This window comes from Oncorhynchus mykiss, chromosome 21 (genome assembly GCF_057628025.1).
Source record: "Oncorhynchus mykiss isolate SJ-2025 chromosome 21, ASM5762802v1, whole genome shotgun sequence".
Lineage (NCBI taxonomy): Eukaryota > Metazoa > Chordata > Actinopteri > Salmoniformes > Salmonidae > Oncorhynchus > Oncorhynchus mykiss.
In genome coordinates, this window is record NC_143042.1 from 36,286,502 (window position 1) to 36,298,360 (window position 11,859).

At 43.9% G+C, this 11,859-nt stretch overlaps 1 protein-coding gene across 1 annotated transcript; it reads right to left on the minus strand.

Annotated features, from left to right (window-relative positions):
• Window positions 1–230: 230 nt before the first annotated feature.
• LOC110500451 (prefoldin subunit 2) lies at window positions 231–11,651 on the minus strand. Its single transcript, XM_021577829.3, has 4 exons — window positions 11,277–11,651; window positions 4,034–4,122; window positions 1,290–1,413; window positions 231–775 (listed from the first exon to the last, which is right to left on the minus strand). The coding sequence occupies exons 1-4, from the start codon at window positions 11,355–11,357 to the stop codon at window positions 587–589; spliced, it is 483 nt and encodes a 160-aa protein (XP_021433504.2). The 5' UTR covers window positions 11,358–11,651; the 3' UTR covers window positions 231–586.
• Between the last annotated feature and the right edge of the window lie 208 nt (window positions 11,652–11,859).

Consider the following 11,859-nt stretch of genomic DNA (forward strand, 5'->3'; position numbering starts at 1 on the left):
TCCATCTAAAACCGATGCTCAGAACAAGGTTTCTTTCCAAAACAGATCAAAATGATGCGGTGAACAGTGCTTTCCCAATCATATTGGCATTCCTTTTGCGTGTGTTGTTCTATGGCATGCCAGAGACAAACCTCTCAAAGACAAAACACCAACAATACAATCAATACCAACAGTACATTGAAATATGACAGTATTAATAAACATCAAATAAATGTGACAGACAATATACGGTCATCAAGAAGGCATGTTGTTTAATACAACTATCATCCCGTAAGATTTTGATGAAACACTGCCTCGAGTAAAAGGCGAAAGGCTTGTTCATGTCTGAAGAGAAAATAAACCAGAGTAAGTAAATTGTTGGCTTAAGTTTTGTTTAACTATAGGTGAAAAGGATTCAATAACACACGGCTTCATTTATCTCAATTGAATGGTCTTGAGAATCTGGCCCTTGTAACATTGGTTTATAACCGTCATGCAAGACATACGTAAAACTCGGGCCCTTGAAATGCCTTTCAGGGTCTGTGCTGACTCGATGCTTGATGGCATTCTGCACAATTTCCTATTTTACTAAAGCCTTTTCACAAAGCTACGAAACTAGAACGCCGGCACCGCCTTTAGACGCGCTCCCTTCGCCCCCATTGGAGGACGCTGCAGATTTGCCCTGGCCTTCCTCCCCTTCTCCCACCAATCGGATGTTGTATTTTTCCCGGTACTCTGTGAGCTCCCGGCCTTTCGACTGCATCTGTGTGTTGAGGGATTCTACAATCTTTGAGATCTGTAAGGAAATGAGAGAGGGGAAAGCAGATCGTTAATCATAATGTCTGACCAGTAGTGATTTAGTTGTATAGGATAGTACTGCAACAACCTACAGTCTTGGTACCATAGCCTCGCACCATAACGAACATCAGTATTTTGCAGTAGATTACCTGCTGGGTGTCGACGAACGGTAACGATTCAACATGTAGAAGAATCATTAAGAAATGAAAAGAAAATGACTCCCGATATTCTGGTCAGAGGCGATAGGACGTTCACTTGCTGTAGAAGTACACTCGGCCGTTAGTTGCTCAAGTCTGTTTCCTCTATTAAAAAACTTCCAAGCGAGTTTACCTCACCAGTCGGACTACATACAGCCAATGGCCACCACATCGCATACATATTGACATATTCATGGCATCTTACCATTAATCACAATTATTTTGGAATTCCGATTTTACACCAGCACTTTTCACAAAGTGTTTTACAGTAACCTGAATTATACCCAAAAGAGCAAGCCAGAATAAAAATGTTACCTGTTCTTTATTGCTTTCCAGAGCTGGTAAGACTTCCTTAACTGTCCTCTCCACAAGCACCCCACCCACCAGCCGGAAGCACTTCCTTGTTGGGTCTACGTCTTTTAGGGTCTCAATGACTAGGCTGAGAAAAGAGGGAATTTGTAAAAGGAAAGTAACAAGGGTGAATCTTATCCTCTTTCTCAATACACATGGGAAGAGAAGATAAGGTTCCTCCCCTCATACCTTCTCCTCCAATGTATGTTGCGAGGGAGATGAGAAGAGAGGACTCCAGGGAAGACTTGAGATTCACCCCAAGTCTCAGAATCTCATCTCTAACACCTTAGACTGAACAATGATTATTCCTCTTTTTGGTTAAGTCCACTAAGGTGAACAGTGAGTGAATTGGTAGTGGTAATAGTAAAATGTCTGAAGCAAGCATAGCCGCGGGAAGTAGGGATATGCTGCAGCAACCCCGGAAAAATCTGAATAAAGTATATTTTATTTTTGAAATAAGATTTTTGCACTGAAGTAGCGCACTGGGCCTTAAGTAAACTCAGCAAAAAAAGAAACCCTGAGGACCCTGTCTTTCAAAGATAATTCATAAAAATCCAAATAACTTCACAGATCTTCATTGTAAATGGTTTAAACACTGTTTCCCATGCTTGTTCAATGAACCATAAACAATTAATGAACATACACCTGTGGAACGGTCGTTAAGACACTAACAGCTTACAGACGGTAGGCAATTAAGGTCACAGTTATGAAAACTCAGGACACTAATGAGACCTTTCTACTGACTCTGGGGAGGAAAAAAAAGATGCCCAAGGTCCCTGTTCATCTGCGTGAACGTGTCTTAGGCATGCTGCAAGGAGGTATGAGGACTGCAGATGTGGCCAGGGCAATAAATTGTAATGTCTATACTGTGAGACGCCTAAGACAGTGCTACAGGGAGACAGGACGGACAGCTGATCGTTCTCACAGTGGCAGACCACGTGTAACAACACCTGCACAGGATTGGTACAGCACACCTGCGGGACAAGTACAGGATGGCAACAACAACTGCCCGAGTTACACCAGGAATGCACAATCCCTCCATCAGTGCTCAAACTGTCCACAATAGGCTGAGAGACTGGACTGAGGGCTTGTAGGCCTGTTGTAAGGCAGGTTCTCACCAGACATCACCGGCAACAACGTCGCCTATTGGCACAAACACACCGTCGCTGGACCAGACAGGACTGGCAAAAAGTGCTCTTCACTGACGAGTTGCGTTTTTGTCTCACCAGAGGTGATGGTCGGATTCGCGTTTATCGTTGAAGGAATGAGCGTTACACCGAGGCCTGTAGCGGGATCGATTTGGAGGTGGAGGGTCCATCATGGTCTGTGGCGGTGTGTCACAGCATCATCAGACTGAGCTTGTTGTCATTGCAGGCAATCTCAACGCTGTGCGTTACAGGGAAGACATCCTCCCTCATGTGGTACCCTTCCTGCAGGCTCATCGTGACATGACCTTCCAGCATGACAATGCCACCAGCCAAAGTGCTATTTCTGTGAGAGATTTCCTGCAAGACAGGAATGTCAATGTTCTGCCATGGCTAGCGAAGAGCCCGGATCTCAATCCCATTGAGCACGTCTGGGACCTGTTGGATCAGAGGGTGAGGGCTAGGGCCATTCCCCCAAGAAATGTCCGGGAACTTGGTGGAAGAGTGGGGTAACATCTCACAGCAAGAACTGGCAAATCTGGTGCAGTCCACGAGGAGGAGATGCACTGCAGTACTTAATGCAGCTGGTGGCCACACCAGATACTGACTGTTACTTTTATAGACCTCTGTAGCAGGAACCACTGTACACCTGGCGACAGTGTCAGCATGCATGCGCCCAGCCCGCCACAGGAGTCACTAGAGTGCGATGGGACAAGGACATCCCTGCCGGCCAAACCCTCCCCTAACCCGGACGACGTTGGGTCAATTATGCGCTGCCCAATGGGCCTCCCGTTCACGGTCAGCTGCCAAAGCCTGGACTCGAACCAGAGTCCAGAATTAACAAAAATAATTAACAAAACCCTGTCCACAAACATTTACATCAAAATATGCAAAGTTATGGGCAAAGACAAAACATCCACATCAAATAACAAGGAAAACAACCACTTTTTGTGCAGTATGACATTTACCATCCTTACAAACCACTTAAGTGTAAATGTACATTACTGTATTGTACATAGGTTGGTCATCTAGGAAGAAAAACAATGCACAATACAGTAATTGAGCACATTGCTACAGAGGTCTACAGTGGTTTGTGATGCTGTGGCTCAGTTGGTAGAGCATGGCGTTTACAATGCTAGGGTTGTGGGTTGGATTCCCATGGGGGCACAAGTATGAAAACATATGCAAGGTGCTCTGGATAAGAGCATCTACTAAAATGGAAATTGAATGAATACACCATTTCAGTTCACATAGAAATAAGTTGTATTTGCAAAGTATTTCACAAATCTAGAAAACATATCAAGAAAGTATTTTTATATTCCACAAGTATTATCAGATTAACTGTTTTGTAAATAAGTTATATATTTTTTTCTTTTTTAAACACTAAAGTAGTGCACTGGGCCTTTACTAGTCCTGTATTAGGACCAATATAGATGTCTTAAGCGCAGGAATTTTTGTTTGTTCGTAGCCCCCCCACTACTACTTCCCGTGCCTATGGAAGTAAGAGAAAGAATTCAAATTGAGTATCTACTGAAGCAGGTCACACTAACTAGAGCTAGTTACCTATGCTCATTGATCTCCATCTCCAACTCTGCAGCCTTGGAGGCCATGCTGCGCTGCTCTGAGCGCATCCTCTGGAATGCAGCCACGACCTGTCAGACACATCGAATACATAAAATCAAACATTCACTCATAATAATAATAAGAAGAATAAAATGCCATTAAGCAGACAATTTAGTCAAATGACTTCAATTTTATTTGGTGACCTACGGTTAAGAGCATTGGGGCTAGTAACCGAAAGGTCGCTGGTTTGAATCTGAGCCGACTAGGTGAAAAATCTGTCCATCTGCCCTTCAGCAAGGCACTTAACATTAATTGCTCTGGATAACAGCGTTTGCTAAATGACAAAATAAACAAATGGAAGGCAACAAGTTTAGTCAGTGTAAAAACCCTCTTACAGTAGTGCACGCATACATTTTTGTAGGGGGGTCCCTAGTTGGAATCGAACCCACAACCCTAGCCTTGCAAGCACCATGCTCTACCAGCCACAATACACAGATTTCTCAACTTACATTAGATTGAACAAATTTGCAAAGAGCCTCGTTATATAGGCCTACGTGGACTATGAAATATCATTAGACCATGTGTTGATTTGTTATGAGTAAATGCAATAGCTAGTAGTTTTTGTAATTGAAAAAAAAACTGACTGCATTAGTTACTAATGCTGTTTTGTGTCTGACACGGCAGGACTCCAGACTGCAACCATTTAGTCGCATTAAGTGACCCTTGTACTTAGCTGTGCGAATAAAACATTTAACTGGTCACATCGGTGCGAGCTGCACATTTTACATGGTCACCTCACTCAAAACCACCCATTTTTTAGGAGGCTAAAACCATGACTTGGGTCAAACTGTAAAAGTACATTATACTCATGACTCCTGTAATGAAAGTGTCTGCCTACCCAGGTGCCTGTATCACTGGGGCCCTGCTGCGGTGTAGAGCGAGCCACTTAAAGTGTTCTGATTGTATGACATTTTAAAATGTGTGGGGAAAAACACACTTGTTGTCACACTTAAAAGAGAGAAGGTTCTCAGCTTTCTGTAGGTCTTATTTCTAAACTCTAAATGTAATCTTAAAAATTACTCTCTCCAGAAATAAGTCTCACTGTTGCCGCCTGCTGCCGACCCCCCTCAGCTCCCAGCTGTGCCCTGGACACCATTTGTGAATTGATCGCCCCCCATCTAGCTTCAGAGTTCGTTCTGTTAGGTGACCTAAACTGGGATATGCTTAACACCCCGGCAGTCCTACAATCTAAGTTAGATGCCCTCAATCTCACACAAATCATCAAGGAACCCACCAGGTACAACCCTAAATCTGTAAACAAGGGCACCCTCATAGACGTCATCCTGACCAACTGGCCCTCCAAATACACCTCCACTGTCTTCAACCAGGATCTCAGCGATCACTGCCTCATTGCCTGTACCCGCTACGGAGCCGCAGTCAAACGACCACCCCTCATCACTGTCAAACGCTCCCTAAAACACTTCTGTGAGCAGGCCTTTCTAATCGACCTGGCCCGGGTATCCTGGAAGGACATTGACCTCATCCCGTCAGTTGAGGATGCCTGGTCATTCTTTAAAAGTAACTTTCTCACCGTTGTAGATAAGCATGCTCCGTTCAAAAAATGCAGAACTAAGAACAGATATAGCCCTTGGTTCACTCCAGACCTGACTGCCCTCGACCAGCACAAAAACATCCTGTGGCGGACTGCAATAGCATCGAATAGTCCCCGCGATATGCAACTGTTCAGGGAAGTCAGGAACCAATACACGCAGTCAGTCAGGAAAGCTAAGGCCAGCTTCTTCAGGCAGAAATTTGCATCCTGTAGCTCCAACTCCAAAAAGTTCTGGGACACTGTAAAGTCCATGGAGAACAAGAGCACCTCCTCCCAGCTGCCCACTGCACTGAGGCGAGGTAACACGGTCACCACCGATAAATTCATGATTATCGAAAACTTCAACAAGCATTTCTCAACGGCTGGCCATGCCTTCCGCCTGGCTACTCCAACCTCGGCCAACAGCTCCGCCCCCGCCCCCCCCCCCCCCAGCAGCTACTCGCCCAAGCCTCTCCAGGTTCTCCTTTACCCAAATCCAGATAGCAGATGTTCTGAAAGAGCTGCAAAATCTGGACCCGTACAAATCAGCTGGGCTTGACAATCTGGACCCTCTATTTCTGAAACTATCGGCCGCCATTGTCGCAACCCCCATTACCAGCCTGTTCAACCTCTCTTTCATATTGTCTGAGATCCCCAAGGATTGGAAAGCTGCCGCAGTCATCCCCCTCTTCAAAGGGGGAGACACCCTGGACCCAAACTGTTACAGACCTATATCCATCCTGCCCTGCCCTGCCCATCCTGCCCTGCCTATCTAAGGTCTTTGAAAGCCAAGTCAAACAGGTGTATATATATATATATATTTTTTTTTTTTTTAAATCGGCCGATTAATCGGTATCGTCTTTTTTGGTCCTCCAATAATCGGCATCGGCGTTGAAAAATCATAATCCGTCGACCTCTATTTTGGACATCACAATTTACAGTTAGATTAATACATGGCTACTAGCAGTGTGTTTTATATTGAGAGTTAGTGCTCTACACTGCCTTCAGAAAGTATTCATACCCCTTGACTTAACCCACATTGTTGTTAGCCTGAATTCAAAATGGATTACATATTTAAAAAAAAAAATAATAATTATCACCCTGGCCACACACAATACCCCATAATGACAAAGTAAAAACGTGTTTTTATAAATGTTAACTCATTTATTGAAAATGAAATGCAGTAATTTCCTTTACATGACAGTATTCATACATGTTAGCATCACCTTTGGCAGTGATTACAGCTGTGAGTCTTGCTGGGTCTCTAAGAGCCTTGCACATCTGGATTGTACAATATTGGCAATATACACTGCTCAAAAAAATAAAGGGAACACTTAAACAACACAATGTAACTCAGAGTCAATCACACTTCTGTAAAATCAAACTGTCCACTTAGGAAGAAACACTGATTGACAATACATTTCACATGCTGTTGTGCAAATGGAATAGACAACAGGTGGAAATTATAGGCAATTAGCAAGACACCCCCAATAAAGGAGTGGTTCTGCAGGTGGTGACCACAGACCACTTCTCAGTTCCTATGCTTCCTGGCTGATGTTTTGGTCACTTTTGAATGCTGGCGGTACTTTCACTCTAGTGGTAGCATGAGACGGAGTCTACAACCCACACAAGTGGCTCAGGTAGTGCAGCTCATCCAGGATGGGACATCAATGCGAGCTGTGGCAATAAGGTTTGCTGTGTCTTTCAGCGTAGTGTCCAGAGCATGGAGGCGCTACCAGGAGACAGGCCAGTACATCAGGAGACGTGGAGGAGGCCGTAGGAGGGCAACAACCCAGCAGCAGGACCGCTACCTCCGCCTTTGTGCAAGGAGGAGCAGGAGGAGCACTGCCAGAGCCCTGCAAAATGACCTCCAGCAGGCTACAAATGTGCATGTGTCTGCTCAAACAGTCAGAAACAGACTCCATGAGGGTGGTATGAGGGCCCGACGTGCACAGGTGGGGGTTGTGCTTACAGCCCAACACCGTGCAGGACGTTTGGCATTTGCCAGAGAACACCAAGAGTGGCAAATTCGCCACTGGCGCACCCTGTGCTCTTCACAGATGAAAGCAGGTTCACACGATGTGACAGACGTGACAGAGTGGCGACGCCGTGGAGAACGTTCTGCTGCCTGCAACATCCTCCGGCATGACCGGTTTGCCGGTGGGTCAGTCATGGTGTGGGGTGGCATTTCTTTGGGTGGCCGCACAGCCCTCCATGTGCTCGCCAGAGGTAGCCTGACTGCCATTAGGTACCGAGATGAGATCCTCAGACCCCTTGTGAGACCATATGCTGGTGCGGTTGGCCCTGGGTTCCTCCTAATGCAAGACAATGCTAGACCTCATGTGGCTGGAGTGTCAGCAGTTCCTGCAAGAAGAAGGCATTGATGCTATGGACTGGCCCGCCTGTTCCCCAGACCTGAATCCAATTGAGCACATCTGGGACATCACGTCTCGCTCCATCCACCAACACCATGTTGCACCACAGACTGTCCAGGAGTTGGCGGATGCTTTAGTCCAGGTCTGGGAGGAGATCCCTCAGGAGACCATCCGCCACCTCATCAGGAGCATGCCCAGGCGTTGTAGGGAGGTCATACAGGCACGTGGAGGCTACACACACTACTGAGCCTCATTTTGACTTGTTTTAAGGACATTACATCAAAGTTGGATCAGCCTGTAGTGTGGTTTTCCACTTTAATTTTGAGTGTGACTCCAAATCCAGACCTCCATGGGTTGATACATTTGATTTCCATTGATCATTTTTGTGTGATTTTGTTGTCAGCACATTCAACTATGTAAAGAAAAAAGTATTTAATTAGAATATTTCATTAATTCAGATCTAGGATGTCTTATTTTAGTGTTCCCTTTATTCTTTTGAGCAGTGTATATTTTTATTTAATTCTTCAAGCTCTGTCAAGTTGGTTGTTGATCACTGCTAGACAGCCATTTTCAATTCTTGCCAAAGATTTTCAAGTAGATTTAAGTCAAAACTGTAATGGTTCTCGAAGTTTTAGTAAGCAACTCCAGTGTAGATTTGGCCATATGTTTTAGGTTATTGTCCTGCTGAAAGGTGAATTTGTCTCCAAGTGTCTGGTGGAAAGCAGACTGAACCAGGTTTTCCTCTGATTTTACATGTGCTTTCCTTAGCGAAAACCTCCCTGGTATTTGTGGTTGAATCTGTGTTTGAAATTCACTGACCTTACAGATCATTTTATGTGTGGGGTACAGAGATTAGGTAGTCACACTATTATTGCACAGGAAGTCCATGCAATTTAAGCACATTTTTACTCCTGAATTATTTAGGCTTGCAAAAACAAAGGGATTGAACATTTAGACTCAAGACATTTCAGATTCATTTTTTGTTAATTCATAAAAATTTAGAGAAACTTAATTCTAAAGGAGGCCTCCTGAGGTCAATTTAATTTATGTTTATTTATAATTAGATTTGCATACATTCCTACAAACCTGTTTTTGCTTTGTCATTATGGGGTATGGTGTGTAGATTTTTTAAATCCATTTTAGAATAAAGCTGTAACGTAAAAAAGGTAATGGAATTCATTATGCTACTTGCTATGGGCATCACAACGAGCATTTGGACCAGCAATGTCAGCCCCATGAGTATGCCGAGTCTGACAGCACAGTGGGTCGAAGAGGATTTCGTACTGAGGAAAGCCAGATTACATGCTCAAGAATGTGCTGGTTCTCATACCGCTGCTGCCAACTCAATGACAATTGGGAACATGTTTGAAACCTGGAAACATGAACACACTCCTAGCTCCATTCGAAAACTGACTCGAGAAATGAGCTCAAGAAATGAGCTCAACTGCGTCTGCAGAAGACGTGATACCCTCTGTCATGGCTTTGGAATGCCTGCCACGGACAGACCGAGCTGAAACTTCACTGCTTGACATGTACGATGAAATCCTGGTTGAGAATGAAACGACTGAGCAAACGAAACAGCACAGCAAGTAAGTCAAAGAAATAGGTTTTGATGATGTTTTACTGGTAATTGGGACATATGTAAATGCCAACAAAATACATTTTTGGTCGGTGGTGTGTGTGTAACCTTTATTTAACTAGGCAAGTCAGTTAATAAATTATTATTTACAATGACGGCCTACCCCGGCAACACTGGGCCAATTGTGCGCCGCCCAATGGGACTCCCAATCATGGCCGGATTTGATGCAGCCTGGATTCGAACCAGGGACTGTAGTAATGCCTCTTGCACTGAGATGCAGTGCCTTACACCGCTGCGTCCGTGTGTGTGTTTGTGTTAGCTATTTAACTGTACTAGAATACTTAAATGGCAGCTAAAATGTAAAAATATCGCTATTGTTTTTTTTTTTGCAAGGAAAATAATTGGATATTGTATCGGCCAAATCTATAGTATTGGTGCACCCGTATACACTATTTACACACAAAAGTATGTGGACACCCCTTCAAATGAGTATATTCGGTTATTTCAGTAACACCCGTTGCTGACAGGTGTATAAAAATCGAGCACACAGCCATGAAATCTCCATAGACAAACAATGGCAGTAGAATGGCCTTACTGAGGAGCTCAGTGACTTTGAACGTAGCACCGTCATAGGAAGCCACCTTTCCAACAAGTCAGTGAGTCAAATATCTGCCCTGCTAGAGCTGCCCCGGTCAACTGTAAGTGCTGTTACTGTGAAGTGGAAACTAGGAGCAACAACAGAGGTCCATACAGAAAGCAAGGTCCATACAGATATAGTTTGTTGAGATCAGCGTGGAAGAACTTGACTAGCCTACACAGAGACCTGACCTCAACCTTTGGGATGAATTGGAACGTCGACTGCGAGCCAGGCCTGATCAGTGCCAGACCTCTGATGATTTAAATAAATAAATAAATAATAATTCCCGTCTGTCAAAATTAGCAAAATATAGTCCTCTATCCATCGTTGTTGGAATTTTCCATTCTCCCCGACTGTCTAGTGATTATTAGTGAGGTGGACAGTAAAGAAACTCTGAAAATAGGTCCATTATAATTTCAGGCCTTGCAGGCTGGAACCCTCCCACGGGCTGTATGTTTGAAGTTTACCCCATTGTATTTGGTACGTGACAAATATAAATGTGTTTGATGTGGTGGGCGCAACATTTAGTAATCGCAATCCTCAGACAATATTGAAATCATTGGCTGGTGCCACCAACTAAAAAAATGTGGCACCTGGGGAAAATGTTAGTCTGGAGCCATACACTGGTAGACAAGGTAGAGGGACGCACTAACAGTGACAGGCAGAAATAGCATCTTATCTGCTCGAAGAGCACAACCATTCCCTTTTTCAGACGTTTCCCCTGAAGTTCGTATGGCTAAGCTAAATCCAGAGAAACATAGTCAGACTGACAGATTGCAGTTAGCTAACATTATTATTAACCCAATGTCAAGAGATATTGTTGTGAATCAATACGACCTATAACGTCACCATATTTTCTTCTAAATTATGAAACCTCAGTTGAGGAACACGCGAGTAGGAAGCAGACCATGGTGAGGGAGCGAGGTAACGTTCGCTAACGTTACTGTTAGCGTTAACTAGTTGGATGCGTGACTGACAAATCCGGGTTTGTATCTCAGTCCACAACGATTAAAAAGCATTTGCTAACAAATCATGAATATTCTGATACGGAGTGACGATACCTGCTCGGCCGACGGCCCTGATGGTTTCCCCCCGGTACTGTTGCTGGGTTTGCTAACCGTGCTGCTACTGTTGGCTGCCATCTTGGAAAGGTGCCGCTGCTAGTGGCTGAGGGCCCAAACTCGTCACTAGTTACCACAGCCACAAATGGATAAACCCCGCCTATTTCTAAAATGACTCTTCTTAAATCAGATTTTAAATCTAACCCTAACCTTCACCACACTGTTAACCTTATACCAAATCCTAACCTTAAATGAAGTGAAATGAAATAAATGAAAAAATATAATTTTGTTTTCATACATTTTTACGATATATCCTATTTCAACTTTGTGGCTGTAATAGCTAGTGACATCCAAGTTGACCAAATTGAGCTGTCTAATGTGATTGCCTGTTAGGAATGAGGAAAAGGTAGCGGAAGCAGACGCTTCTTCTTCAATGGGGTTTAACGGTGGTTGGCATCCAATAAATGTTGCATTACTGCCACATACTTGACTGGAGTATAACTCCCTTATACATCGCTTTAAAAAAAAAGTTTTACAAAAAAAGAAAATTCAACAAATACCCTACCATCTTACACTACACTCA

Bases quoted from the DNA above. Each gene is read 5' to 3' on its own strand.
- LOC110500451 (XM_021577829.3), bottom strand. From the start codon at position 11,357: ATGGCAGCCAACAGTAGCAGCACGGTTAGCAAACCCAGCAACAGTACC. The intron at 4,123-11,276 runs GTATCGTCACTC...TGTGTCTGACAG, and splicing joins CAGGGCCGTCGGCCGAGCAG to GTCGTGGCTGCATTCCAGAG. The intron at 1,414-4,033 runs GTAACTAGCTCT...CTCTTTTCTCAG, and splicing joins ATGGAGATCAATGAGCATAG to CCTAGTCATTGAGACCCTAA.